Source organism: Alligator mississippiensis, chromosome 1, assembly GCF_030867095.1.
Source record: "Alligator mississippiensis isolate rAllMis1 chromosome 1, rAllMis1, whole genome shotgun sequence".
Lineage (NCBI taxonomy): Eukaryota > Metazoa > Chordata > Crocodylia > Alligatoridae > Alligator > Alligator mississippiensis.
Genome location: NC_081824.1, coordinates 37,556,836 through 37,572,432, shown reverse-complemented (window position 1 = coordinate 37,572,432; position 15,597 = coordinate 37,556,836). Strand labels below are relative to the sequence as shown.

At 39.2% G+C, this 15,597-nt stretch overlaps 1 protein-coding gene across 3 annotated transcripts in view; it reads right to left on the bottom strand.

Moving 5' to 3' along the window:
- The window catches only part of MYT1L (myelin transcription factor 1 like), a 463,312-nt gene that overhangs the window by 113,894 nt on the left and 333,821 nt on the right, over positions 1 to 15,597 (bottom strand). For 2 of the 3 annotated variants that reach the window (XM_059729960.1, XM_019492688.2), the window contains exon 7: positions 13,365 to 13,460. The exons of the other annotated variant lie outside the window; for it this stretch is intronic. In XM_059729960.1, the coding sequence (XP_059585943.1) occupies positions 13,365 to 13,460 (96 nt within the window). The remainder of the gene's footprint in view (positions 1 to 13,364; positions 13,461 to 15,597) is intronic. 3 annotated transcript variants of the gene reach the window in all.

The following is a 15,597-nucleotide window of genomic DNA, read 5'->3' as shown; positions in this document are numbered from 1 at the left end:
TTCTTTCCTTTTCTTCTACAAATAAGTTTTTATACATTTCTTGAAAGAATAAATCTTCCTATATTTTTAGTATAAGAACTTGTGCAAAACAGGACCTTTTTTTTGCAAAGGAAAATATATACAGCATTTAGTTTGAGAGATTCTGCAGAGAGAGGCAATGATACTTCAGTAGCAGCAGTTATATTCCTACCAACAGCCACAGATTTCAAAAACCAGAAGGCTTTTCAAATCTGTGGTGTCTTCTTTCATGGGCATGAGGGAAATACCATAGCTAACAATTCTCAGCCTATGCAGTTATACTAGCTTCCTGAACAGATGCGTAGTTTTATCCTCCAAACAGCATCATCTGTTTTTACTGCTTTTCCTGCAACCATATGGAAGTTCCAAAATGTACAGTATATGTCTTTGTGCCGCCACTTTTCTCCTGACCTGACAGAGTGATATACATAGAAATGTGCATACATGCCTCTATACATCACACAAACAGGTTTAGAATATATAAAAGTCAGTCTAAAAATATAATACAGCACTGTCAATTCAAATAAAGCATACATTTTTAACTTTTCAAGGAAGGAAGGAAGGAAGGAAGGAAGGAAGGAAGGAGAAAAAATAAACAACAGGGTTTTTGTTTCTGTTTTGTACAAAAGCCTAAAGACAAAAGGAAATTGCTGCCTTCTCTAGAAACATTCTGAGAAGGGGTAGACAACTCAATACACTTTCTCCAAAATCTTCTATGATGGGGAGTTTCTTCACCTATCCACAGGAGAGAAACAGAGCTCAGACTCTGCTTGAGTCTAATCCAGTCTACAGAAGTCAACTGACAACTCCCATTAGTTCATCAGAATTGAACCAAACCCCAAACCCTTCAACAGTCCTGTAGATTTCAGGGACTAACTGAACAATCAGGACTAATCATATATAACTTGTTGCTTCTGCACCAGTTCCTACTGTGGTATGAATACATTAATATAAAGACCCAAGCAATTTATTTTTATCATATTTGATTTCTTATTTAATCTTTATTTACCTAACAAAAATCAGGAGGGAAAATAATCTAATTATTTATCTGATGCATCTTAATGCCATATAACATCTATGCAACTTATTTTTACTCCCCTTCCTCGCCCCACAAATGCTTATTATAGCTATAATGTTGGGTTCCACCGCTTAGAATCTCCCACAATAATTATAGTATTCAAATAATAACCAGTGCTCAAAGTGAAATGAATGAAGTGAGGAAGTCATTAAGCACTGCAAGGAAGGTCTGAGCTGAAGAACATAGCATATCACAGTAGGGTTCAGCATTATAAAATCAGAGTGAGAGCTGCAAAGCAGGTCTGCACAGACTTCAAATATTGTACATAATTAACTATTCTGTCTTGTGGTGTCATTTCTTCCTTTAAAAAAATATTTATTTCTTTTTTTTCTGTTATATTTTGGTATTTAATTTTCTCTCTGTTCTACTCTTTATCTGGTCTTGCAAACTGATAGACCCTAGCATCTATGAATCTGGGGCAGCTTTTTTGCTCACTTAGTAAAAAAGTATGAGTATTTTTAAAGCAATAACAGGGATCCTTGCAGAATCATAAGCTGTATCTTACCATCAAACAGTTACCAGAAAATAAGGCCACATTTTATTTGCTCATATTGAGATAAAATTGAGCACAGCAAAAATACATTTTAATTAATCATTTTGAGAACCAAACATTTATGAATATATGTACTTGTGTAAAAAGTAATTGATATAGTGTCATCTGAATTGGCAGGGACATACATATTTATTCCTAATAATGTCCCTCTAGCTATGCGTTCCCTTGCACCACTTTTGTGATCACTGTTGTTCAGTGCTGCTATTTCAGATCCTTTTAGGAGGATAGTTGTTTTCTTGCTATCGCCAGCACCTCCTTTGCCCTTAGAACTTCCTTTTCAGCTTCCAATCCACCCAATTATTATTATTGTTATTTATTCAGTACTATAGATGGACATGATGCCTGAAACCTTGAAAACCACTCAAAGCTTCGCCTTAGCTATCTGAGACTATGCCTCCCCTTTCACATGCGGTGGAGTGTGGTTCAGTATAAGCAAGTCTTTGAGGGAAAGTTGGAGGGGTTTATTTGGAAGGATTTGCCTCTTCTTTTTCCTCTTTGGAAAGGAATACTGCAATGGTACATATTCAATTTGCATATGTGCCCTGAAACATAGGGAAGCATGTCAATCAAACACACACATAAATAATTAAATAAGTACAGCTGTCAGATATCCATTATATGCACACATACACATGTATATACAGAGAGAGAGGGGAGGGGGGCTTACCTTACTCTGTGCCAAAGTAAATTTTCCAAATTTTTCTTATTTATACTTTCTCAGCCTGATCTGGTCTCATGATAGTGTAAAATCAGGGGTAGTTATGCTGAAGTTCAGTGGAGTGAACCAAAATAAAAGTACACCCCCAAAATAAAAGTAGCATACACAAGACCAGAATCAGTATCTCTACCTTCACCTGGGATTGTGTTAGGTTATATTCTACAAGTATTTTGTAGACGATCCACACTGAAATCATCCTAAAACATTCTTAGTTTGGATTGTGTATTCCTGCTTCTGTGATTATTTTGGGGCTTTAATCTCATTACCTTAAATTGCTCTACACTGAAGTGCCTGAGCTACTTATGAGTCAATAGAACTAATCTACCCAACATGAATCTGTTTGCTCTATCCCTTTGTATTTTTGCTGCTCTACTATGCTTTATGACTTTCCAAATCACTTTATTAAGTGGAACAATATCAAATGCTTCCCTAAAACTCACATAAATTGTACATGTTGTTCACCACTGTCTACCTCTCTGCTGATGTTCAGTATTCAAAGACTTCAAGCAAAAACGCATTTGCCAAGGACAATTATCTTTTTTATAAATACATGATGATGGCTCCTAATTATGTATCTCTAAATGATTAGTAATTTTGGCTCATCCCTGTTTTTAATATCTTCTCCACAAATCAAGTCAGGTTTAATGGTCCTTGGTTTTCTTATCATGGGAAGGCAAACCAAAGATAGTTATAACATATTGGGTGGGTTTTTTCTAAAGCACTCAGCAGTAGTATAATTCTGCTTCCACTGTTGTCAGTGAAGTAAAACTTCAATAATCTTAAAGGAAGCAATATTAAACCAGCACTAAGTCCTTGAGAAAATTCCACTACTCATTCTTTTACTACATATGCCACAGCATTTACAAGCCCACCCACCCCATCTCCATTTTCAAGCCATTTTGAGAAGAATGATTTTTGTACAAATTTCTCAAAATTAAGAATGCCTATACATAAGAATCCAGATTATCTGAAGATCTCAAGAAAAGGTAGAAATCATGAAATAACTGAAAGCTAATAGAATCAGAAACAACCAGTACAGTCTCTAAAGCCTGCTGGCTAGCTTTTTTGATTATAGACTACCAGACAGCTAACCCCAAACTTGCTGACTGGACATCAAGAGACACTGCAGAACGGCTAAAGTATAGTATCTTTTTGTGCTAACCCATGGTCAATACCTATGTCTTTAAGTGATTTTTTGGGGCCTGACTCTAGACTAAAATGTACCTTGTAGAGTTCTGTAGGCCTGTACAAAGGGAATATAAAACGCAGAATAGTACACAGTGTGCAAGGTAGCAAAGAAAAAGGCCTTGTTTACCTTATTCTGAAAAAAAGTCCTTTAGCAGATATTTATCCCTTGAAGTCAAATCTTAATAAACATATTGGCCAAAACCAAGAGTTTGCTTAAGGAGAGGTCTAGTAATTTCAATTTATCTATTAAAACATATAAACAGCAAATCTCTCAAATTACCTACATCAAGCAATGGCATCAAGATTATACTAACAATGTTACTTATGTCTTTTAATGAACTATGGTAGATAAACCTTATTCATGTCTCAATGCCCTACCAGAAGACATTCTGATACTGGAGTAATACAATGGCAGCATAAGAACTATATTGATAGAATGTCCATAGACTTACATGTGGGAACAAACAGTTTGCCTAATCCAAGGTTCTGGCCAGTTCTGCCACTAAACCCAGCTTTCTTTTCTGCCATGTTGACTGGTTATTATACTTTCATTCTTTCTGTCTTCCTGTTGGTTTTCATATCTAGTTCAAACTTTCCATGCCTACTTTTAGGCTGTGTCTACACGGGATACTGACTGTGCAGTTGTTACTGTGCAGTCACTCAGTACTTGCACACCCAAGTACTAAATGACTGTGTAGTAACTGGCATTACTACGCAGTAGCATCCCTGCATGGCTTCATAGTGATGCTGACTGCACAGTAGTTTGTTACTACTGTGCAGCACCTTGTTACAACTGTGCAGTAGCGTCACAGCATGGTTTGTGCCCTGCGACGCTACTGAGCAGTAAGCGTTTCATGTAAACGCAGTCTCAGTGTTCTAGAAAATACTGCTCTTATCTACACCTCCTCTCAGATCTTCCTAATTTTTAGTCCATCAGGCATAGATCCTATAATCCTATTTCAATTTCTGACTCTCTCCTGTGCTGTCAAGGTGACTGCCTAATAAATTTTGTATCTTTCTTCAACATTGTTCTTCACACTTACTCCTATTTTACCCTTTTCATTGGACCTTGTTCTTTCCCCTTAGTCCCCAAAGATGCTTTTCCATTGTCCAATGAAATCATTCCTTAAAAAAGAATTACTCTTGAGACTTTAGCAATAATCCCATAAGCAGAAAACAAATGATGATGAAAACAACAAGAGTCACTTCATCAGACTGAAACTCATTTGTAAATTGTTACTCATACCTGCTTTAAGCTCAGAACTACTTTCATAAAGCCTGTAGGTACTTAAAGCAAGATTCAGACAGAATAGAGGATCTTATACCCAAAACAGTGATCCAACACCCCTACGCCATAACGTACACATGCTTAGGTGCCACCTATACCAGGAAGCACCTAATTCACTAGGTACCTTTCTGTTTAACTTTAAAATTATCTTAGTACTGAGTCTCCTGAGGGGCCTGATCTAGTAGACAAATTCAGAGCATACTTAATACACATCAACAGGATTAGGATCCTCACAAGATGTCATCTTGGCCAATTTCTTTTATAACATGGCGAAGGTTTTTATAATTTGATCAAGTGGAGGTACCCTCACCTCTCATTTTAAGCAATTAGCTAGTCTTCCACAAGGCGTGTGAGATCTGGGCACACTGCCTTTCTCAACCAGAAGGGATTCAAGCTATCCTCTTTCACCTTCCCAGGACAGTGTCTTAACCATCAGGTAGTAGACTAGCTAGAATGGGTGAGAATATGCTTCTTTTTCAGAATTGACCCAATACTCCTTCAGGAACAGATCATGATTTTTCCTGTTTTCAAATAACCAGGCAGGCGGGTTACATTCATTAGATGTTCCCAAAATAATATTTTAAATATATTTATTATTTGATATCCCAAGTAGATAGATAAAATATGTGGTGCCATCTCTGTTCTTAATGATGTAATAATAAGTATCAGTCATATTGTATTCCTTTGCCTCTGCTGCTTAATTCTGTGAAGAAAGTGATTTATTCAATGTATTGTAATGGCAGGAGAAACAATAAATATCCAGGCTTCGATCCAAAGCCTAACTTCAATACTGAACTACTACTTTAATTATACCAGACAATGCCAAACTAGTAGGGGGAAACTCTATAAAGATTTAAGACCAGTGGTTTGCAGGACATCCAAGAAGCTGTTTAGCAGATTTTTCTCAGCCGAACAGCACTTTTTTGTAACCTAATGTATTTGGTTGGAACAGGTATGTGATGCATGAGAAATGATATAGAGCGGAAGGAATTATCAAGCCAGGCTACATAGCACTTTAAAAGTCTATATAGTAAACCAAGAATACCATCCCATTGTCTGCTTGGAAAAAGAACAAGACTTTTGCTTGGCTTTCAAATGCATTTGGTCCATAGGGACAAATTCAGTTCTGTTATATCACTGACACCAATGGAGTATTTTTGGCTTTACACCAGCATAACTGAAAACAGACGTGATGTCCAGTGCTTTAGTGTTTCCCTTTCCACTTTCTAGCACAGTTTGTTGTATCTCGATTTCAGGGTTGTCGTAGCTATGGATTCTAGTTTAATTTGATTGGCTCACACAATCAGTTCATGTCAAATCCTGAACAGTTAATCCTGTTAACTAGAAAAAGCTTTCTCTAACACAGCTATATCAAAATAATACCAAAACACTAATACTTACTACATACTGTCTGTAATCTCTAGCAGCGATTTCTTTAAAAAGCACTCTAGCCCCAGGAGGTAATTTACATGCTTAATGTTAGTGAGATTATAAAAAAAAATTAACAAAGACTAATATCAATATTTTCTGTATATGGCCTATGTATGACCATTAATTCAGAGGATTTTAATAACCAAGGTGACCAAAAACAGCTTGATTTCTTTGACCCTTTTAATGGTTCTCTCTAATTATCATTTGGTATCCTTAACCTAGCTCCTTAAAGAGGTTTCTTTCCCAGCCTTAGACCTCTGTCTTTTGCTGACTACATAGACAAGATGTCTGGCTGGCTAATTCTAGCTCCTGCAGACAATTTCCACAGACTGTGTGTAATCTAAATTAATTCATTCAAGCAAATGCACCTCTTAAGATGTAAAAGGATTGTCTCATGTGTGGTACAAATGACAGAAGAATGAATTGAATTGTTCTGTATTAATTCTATGTTAAACCATACTAACAAATGAGACAATACTTGTATATGAGGGTTACCTATATTATCATATAAATGTTTATTATAAATTGGGTGCTTTTGTGTTGCTTTTGTTTTAGAAGTATAATTTTCTGAGTATTTTTATTTTTATTTATCCTCAGTCATGCAGTGCCCTTTTAGATTTTAAGGTATACGGTAAAACTAACTACAGATTTGATGTATGGGATATAATCTGGATCAAACAGAATAATCCAGAAAACGTCTTGCTGTGACTTTCCTTTCCATAAAAACCCTTAGAGAGGAAAATTATAGGAGGAAAAATGAAATTTCCTCACTAGCTATACAAGATGCTCTATTTTCTCTGGGTAAAATCCTGTTGGCCATGTAGTCACATCTCTAATGTGATAAACACTATAAATAAATTGGAAATTGTTCATAAGTAGATGAGCAGAATTTGTTCTTATCAGAGCTGCATAAAAAAATGTTTTAGCAAAAGTAGGAAAATTAGATTCCTTAACAGAGCTGGATGAGTGGAACATATCTGCATGTTTTTGGGACTGCTACAGCCTTAGTGTTGAGAGAGACTCATGCAATATATACTCATTACAGGTCCTTGACCTTGAAAACCTAATTTTATTTTCTCTTGGAACTACTGTTTCCAGAAAGCAATGGAATTCATGGGTCTAACATAGGATTAAGAGTTCATTCATCAATGTGTAGGCAGATATTTTTATTTACTAAATTTTAGATACACTCTTTAGATCTAGCCCTGGCTAAGCAACAGTGCATACCTGTGCCAAAAGTTGTGGCTTATTAGGACGGAAAGTCGAAATGAATATGAGAATACATCTGTAAATTCACAACATCGCCCCTTTGAAGTCCTTCTGCAGGTCCCCCTTTGCTCCCACCAGGAGCAATTTATATCACTTAGCCAGCCACCATGTGGAAGAGGTAAAGTCAAAGAGTTGCTCTGCATTTGTTTGCAGGTAGACAGAAGCAACAGAAGCACAGCCCTTGTGATCCCTCTGCTCCTGGAACCGCAATCTGTGAGAGTCCTATATTGCTGTGCTGAGAAGTGGGGCTGCTTCCCCTGGTACAGTTGTATAAAAGCAGATCACAATGAAATGCAAAGGTAATTTGATGTTACTCAATGGGGCCAATGTCTCATTTTCAATTAATATTCAGGGGATTAGTATTCAGCATAAAACAAGTGTTAATACATATGCACAGGCAAAAGATTTAAAAAACCTGTCAGCTGTCAAGTATCACTGGTTTGAATTTTTAAACTGAAGCTCTCTGATTAAGCCTCTAATCCAGATTGCCAATTCTTCAACTGCCCTAGCTCTCTTTTCAAAACTCCCCCTGATGTCAATGGAAGTTCTGTGTACAGAACAGTATGGAGATTGGCAAGGGTATCAAAGATCTGGCCTGCAGAGCCACATCATCCAGCTTCCAGTGGTAGCCCTGCAAAGGGCCAGTCTGGAACCTATCCTGCAGCCCAAATCCAACATTTGCAGCTACTGCTCTGGCTGTCCCAGGAATGTCCTACATGTGGTGCCCATACCAGCTGGTTTGGGACCTACAATACATGTGGTGTCTGCCCTGGACAGGCTAGAGTGGGCACCATGTGTCCCTATCTGGCAAATGCAGGTGCCACCTGTGAGGCAGCCCTGGACTGGCTGGAGTTAGTACTGCGGGTGCTGGATCTGGCAAGCCAAAGGTTGTAGAAGAGGTAGCCATGGGCTCAATCCAGCCCGTTGGCTGGCCCCATGCCATTTATCTGACCTGTGGACTGGCACTATGCCACTCATCTAGTATGTGGGGCCAGATGAGTTTGACAACCTGAATTGGGGATACACAGTGGTGACCCACTATCAGTTTTCAAATGGGATCATTTTCCTTGTATTGCACCGAGACACATCAGGATAATTTACTTTGAAGGAACAGAAATGTATGTTGTTATGTAGGACCTTGTGTCTCTACCTTCTGCTTACAGGGACTAAGTATATAAGGCCCCAGTTCAGCAAGATACTTAAGCACCTTAAGTATATTCCTAACTTTAGGCAGGTAAGGTTCTTTGGGTAGATGTGATATCTTTTATTAGACCAACTGAGTAGTTGGTAAAACGTTATTAGCAAGTTTTCAGGCGCAGTCACCCTTCTTCAGGCACAGGGAGTCTCTGCAGGCCTGGGGCCCCCAGGAAAGAGAGAAGCTAAAAGTGTGGCATGATGTCAGTAAAAATGTAAATACAGGAGACCGTCACGATTCACGGGGGATCCATTCTGGAGATCCCCACGAATGGTGAAATCCATGAATACTGACAGGGCTCCCCGTCAGACCCCACAGCTCCCCCCCTGCGAAAAGTTGGAAGCGCAGGACTCCCCCGCAGCACCTGGGGACCAACCACAGCTGCCTCTGTGGGAGAAGATGTTGCCACCGCTGCCACCTCCCTCCCAATCCCCAGCGCGCTCTCTCCACCTGCCTGGCTCTGTTCTCCGCTCTGCTCTCCCCGGCTCTGCCCTCCCCAACCATGCACGGCGCTCCGTGCCTGCTTATGCAGAGGCAGGAGCTCAGTGCAGTACCAGAGGGAGCCACAATGGCGCTCGCCCTGACCCACCTCATTGGGGTGGTGCACCGCAAATATTCGAATCCACGAATAGCGGATTTGCAAATAGCGGATTTGCGAATTACGAGGGTTGCCTGTAGGTAGAAATTAAAAAGACAAAAGGTATAGCAGGTAAGGGAGGGGAACCATGCCAGACCATGCCAGGACAAGAAATGCAAAACCTGACAACACATCTGCACCACCCCCACAATAACAGAACCCTACAATAGAACCATCACCATTCCTGGATCTTACACCTGCATCTCCAGAAATGTTATATGTCTCACCCAGTGCAGCAATTGCCCTGATGGAAAATATGCAGGAGAAACTAGGGGTGTGCAAAGCAGGCCGTATTTGATTCGGATTCAGATTCAGCCTGAATCAGGGACAGTGATTCGATTAATTGATTCAGATCACTGTCCCTGATTCAATTCAACTAAATACGAAGATTCAATGCTGATTCGAAGAAGCAGCAATTTGGACATAGACACAGCTTTAAAAGTTTTTTCTACATACCTTGAGGTAGCAGGTGTGCAATTGCTGTGGTGCTGGGGTGCTTGGAGATCCCACAAGAGTGTGTGGGGGGGGGGCCTCCACGTGCTCAGCAGAGAACCCAGAAGTGGACTAGAAATATTTCCAGTCCACTTCCAGGTCTGCCGGGGAACATATTGGGGGCCCCCCCCATGCCCCTCCAGCTTGGCAATTGGCTGCAGGGGGACCCTGGGTGCCCCCCCCCAGGCCCAGGAGGCACCAGTCACTGAGCTGGGGGATTGCGGGGGAGGGGGGGGTCCCTGTGAAAACCCCAGCAGACCCAGAAGTGGACTGGAAGTGCTTCTGGTCCACTTCCGGGTCTGCTGCCGAGTGCACTGGGAAGCCCCCCGTGCTTCTGTTCGGCACTCCATGCACCCCAATATTGCGGCACTGATGAGCCCCTGCTACCTAGCGGTATGTAGAAAAAACACTTAAAGCTGTCTCTATGTCTGAATCTTTAGAGGGTTCCGATTGAATTTGGAGAGATAAAAGGGTCTCCTGATTCGATTCAGATTCAGAGATTTGGCCACCAAATCGGGCCAAATCTCCGCTGAATCAAATCAGGGACTGAAACTTTGCACAGCCCTAGGAGAAACCAAACAACAACTGCACACCAGACTGAATGCACACCAAAAATCTATCAAAGACAAGAATACTCAACTACCTGTGGGGACACACTTCTCACAGGTCAATCACTCTCTCCCTAATCTCCCAATTCTAAACCTCAAACAGAACGTGCAAAACACCTTTCATAGACAAGCCTATGAACTCCACTTCGTAAATCTATTGGATACAAAAAATCATGGATTCAGTATAGACATTGGATTTATGACATTACAACCTGCCTGACATCTAATTCACCAGGTACCTGACTGACCTGACCTCTTATGTTCTTCTTTTCCCCCACCTTTTCTCCCCTCCCCTCCCTTCCCCTCCCCTATTTTTCTGCCCTTTGTCTCCCTGGTTTCCAACTATTTCCCTTTTTACTGTTAGCCTCTTTTTACCTTGTAATATCACCACTGTAGTGTTTCCCTTGCCCTTGTTCTCCCTTGCTTTCTTTCCCCTCCCTTTCCTGCTTTACCTTTTGTTTTTCTAATTTCCACCTATTTTTATTTTCACTGACATCCTGTCACACTTTTAGCTTCTCTCACTCCTGTTTTCCTGATGTCCTATTACTTCGTTTTTCACAGACAGCCTCTTTTCTATCTTGTATTTTACCACAGTGTCTCACTTTGAGTTTTTATCCCCTTGCTATCTTCCCCCTCCCTTACCTTCTTTAACTTTTGTCTTTCTAATTTCTACCTATTTACATTTTCATTGACATCCTGCCAGGCTTTTAGCTTCTCTCTTTCCTTGGAGTCTCAGACCCGCAGACACTCCTCCCTATGCTTAAAGAAGGGTGACTGTACCTGAAATCTTGCTAAGAACTTTTTTCCAACTATTCAGTTGGTCTAATAAAAGGTATCGCATCTACTCAAAGAACCTTTCCTGCCATGTCCTTAGACCAACACAGCTACAACCAAAAACCCTTCCTAACTTTAAGCATTTGTGTTAAAGTGGCTAGGACTACTCAAGTGATGACAAATAGACACAGAGCAAAGTCCTTACCAGGGCCTGAAAAAATTGCTACCTGATAGTGTGGTGAGCAGTCTTTATTTAAAGTTTCTTAAGGAAAAGGAGTATGGGGGAGATGTTGAATTCAACTGACTTAAACTGAGTTATTTCTGATGAGTGCAGATGTAAGAGAGCTCAGAATCAGATTCATAACCCTGGTCACAGAAGAGACTTTGCAATAACTTCTAAAATATATGTTTACAAATGACAGGGTCTAAGAAACCTAAATTGCAAAATATAATAGCAAGAGAAAATTTACTAATCAGCAACATTTTTGGTAAATGATAAACAAATTAAATGTAATAAATGCATCTGAATCATTTCTACAAGAATTGGACATGTCCAAAGGATATCGACTGGCTATCTCTTCTCACATTCTTGCCTTTTAGGTTTGCAAGTTTCAGTCTAAGCTATTTTGTTTTTAATTATTTTCATCAAATTGTTATTTCCAAATTTGATGCAGAAACCCTCACTTCGGCTAGAATGTGAATCTGAAAGTATACATACTATTAACAACCAGAATATTAAGCAATCTGTACATCTGCATGGGTCTGGTTCAGCAAGAATTGTAGAGCTAGTATGTAAGGGTGGATAGCAGCAATATTTATCTTACGCAACAGTAAGGTCTGATCACTTGCACTGGAGCTGAAAGCAAATATTGCCATTTTATATCAATAAGCACTGACCAACTAGCTGGAGCAAGGCCAATCGCCCATGCTCTGCTAGGGTTTATTATTCCTGCTCTTTATAGTTCCAGTGGCAAAATATGCCTACTCCAGTATTTTCCACCTTTTTTATAAAGAAGATTTATATATATATCAAAGCACACAAATAAAACAGACTATCATCACTGTGTTAAGATTTGATTTCCCTTGTGAGGTTGTCATGTATTTATTACATCTTCTGTGGGCCTGGAAAATGAACTTCTGGGCCTGGAAAATGAACCTCTTTCCATCTACATTCTTCTAAACAGTGAACTGCTGTTTCCTGAACTCTTCATTTAATGCTATAATTTTCTTTTCTCGGATGTTTTGCCTACGCAGTATTCAGGCACATGGCGTTTTGCTCTGAGTGATTTAGAATATTTACTATAGTCACCAATTGGGTGACAGCTTTCCTGCTAATACTCTGAATAAATAAATATGATGAAAGGTCACCAGATTGGACAAGACACCTCTTTTAATACAGATGTTTTTACTTCATTGTCTCCCAGACTGAGTCTCTTAAACTGCAAGGGCAGTAGGGAGATATGTTCTGCCACAATTTTCTCAGGACACACAATTCTTTTATCTTTAGTTGGTGTTTGTGTCTCCTCTTGCTTAGAAAGACGTGTATAATCAGCTGCAGAAGCAATCTGACAAGGGGATCAGGAAGATAAAGGAGAGCACTATCAATGTTAAGTAAAAATTTGGCCAGTGGATTTAAAGACATGAGTGCTTGTATACAACAGTGTTGTCTGTGCTACTGAGGAAAAGGCCACCTGTACCAGATTATTTAAAAAATAGTCTAATCTAGAGAAATGTGAAAACAGATGAAGCAGCTGTCCTGTATATTTCTGAAGGATGGTGTATAATTCAAAGATCTGTATTCTGTCTCCTTGAATATGCTCCTTGACTATGCCCTACAGCTATGATTTGATGTACCTTTTATGCAAAAATTTAGTGCTGTATCTTGTACAGTATCCATTACCATGAACTTTCAGGAAATTAATGTGTGTTGTTTTATTGGGATGAGAAAGGGAGCATTTGACAGATCTATACATCCTAACTATTCACCTTTTAGCAAACTTCAATAAATCCTTTGTAGCATGATCTGTGAAATGGATTAGATGTGACTGATGTATTAAATTTCCTTAGATCTAGAATCAGCCTGACTCCTCCTGACCCTGAGGGATTATGAAATACCTGGAGTACAAGCCATCTTGAATGTCTTCATGTGATATAGGCTAAATGGTGCCTTGGAACATCTGTTCCTGGAGCTCCTCCAACGGAGATTTCTTTCTATAATAGAAAAGCTTTGTGAAACAGTCTTTGGGAACCAGCTATCTGAAATGATCTCTTCTCATGAAGAGAATTACCTTAGTTTGTCTTGTAAATCAAGTGTGCTCTTAGTATTTGAATTCAAAGATGTTCAGCCATAACCACCATAGGGAAAGGGCATTCCTAAAAGTGGTCTTTCTCTTACTATTTCACTTTTTGACCTCTCATATGGATTGGAATTGGTAGATTAGGTTATCTCAGCAAAGGTTGCTTGTCTACCTTCTCTTTTAGGAATGTAAAGGAAATTGGAAAGATTTATTTTTCCTTTAATGGTGGTGCTGTACATTTGGTCTTTACAGAACTGGGGCAATTTTGATTAGGTACATTAATGAAAGAGACTAAGTACATTACTAGAGAATTAAAAAGGATGTTTTGGCCATAGAAAGGAAATTTTAAGCATTATATTTTGATACAATTGATTATAAACAGGGATATGAACATAGGATTTGGGACCAAGCTCCAAAAAGTCCTTGACTCTCTTTAATTGGTATTTTGAGATTTGTAAGAGTGTTGCTTTAGGATGCTTCTGTATCTTCCAAGTCCTTTATTTTATTAAAGATTGAACAGTAAAGATAGGATTTTCAAAAAGGCCTAAGTAGTTTTGGAGCAAAAGTCCCAATATTTCCTGTAAAAATTATGATCCTAGCTCACCTAGTCTCCTTGAAAATCCTGCCCAACATCTAGTTTTCTATTATCTTAGGGAAAATGCAAAATTCCACTAAAAGAGTTACTAGAGTGTATATGGTTTTACCTGTTTGTAACAGGAAACTGAATTGGACCTAAGTAATAGTATATAAGAAGTAAAAAACTAGCAAAATTATCTAGGTTTTAATTGTTATTTCCATCAAGACTAGGTTTGTTTATGAGAATAAATTGCCTCTGCAGTTCACATTCCGATTTCTGTCCCTTGTCCTGTAGCTTTATGTGCTCATAAAACTACAGCACAAGGAACAGAAACTGTTATGTGAAATGCAGAGGCATCTTATTCTCCACAAGAAGTTCTATATTTAGGCTCCAGTTTAGGTGCTAATGTGTATGGCTAAAGTTAGTGGTATTTCAGGTCACTTACATAGATTTTAGATCCTACACCCTCCTGCACAACTCATCTTGTCTGGCCATGTTTGCTCTTTCGAGAACCTGTTCTGTTTGGGAAGGTTCATAACACTATGTGCCCAAGGTGTTAGTGGCATAAAATCCATGATTAGAAACTGACACCAAAGGAGAAGGACAGTCCTCCCACCTTTAAACCAAATAGTCTAGTGATTAGAGCATTTATCAGGGAAGTGGAGATTTGGAACCTACACATCCCAATTCCAAGAAAAAGTGCCCTAACCACCAAGGCAATGGCAAGGCAAGATCAAGATCACCCTTAACCTCTCTTGTTGTAGATGGTCCACTGGGTAGCAAAACTGGTACGATTGTTGGGTCTATAAAAACAACCCATTGTGACTGAGGCTCGGTGAGATGAGTACTGTCCCAGACAAGAAGGGGCCCTTGGTTCTGTTACCTGTCCCCAGTAGGGCAGATGCAATTCCACTACTATTAATTTTACCTAATGACTATTAAGTGCAAAATGCCAAAATGTCATTAGAGGTAGGAGTGGGGGCCAGAACCCAATGCACCCTCCTTTGGAGGTCTCTCCTACAAACAAATTCCATTAACATCTTAAAACTAGGTCTGCCCACTCTGACAGAAACAAAAAGAACTCATTATTTAAGAATCACAGAACCATTGAAAAATAGGGTTGGAAAGGACCACCAGAGATAGTGTAATGCAAACTCCTATTGAAGGCAGAAACAGCCTGTCTAAGTCATCTCATATAAATCTTTGTCTAACCTGCCTTCTAAATCTTCTAGTAAGAGACAATCAACATAATTAACAACTAATTCTTTCTTATGAATCAACTGTGCTGTGAGTGGAATCACAGAGTAGCAAATACAATGATGCTTAAATTAGTAAAACAATTTGCCCTGTATAATTTTACTATCAAGTATCCTATTTTATGGTATGTTAAAAAGAATTCCACTATTTTACAGAATCAGTCTTTCTTTTTTCTTTTATCAAGGAAACTACACATTATCTTTGAGGTGACATGGAA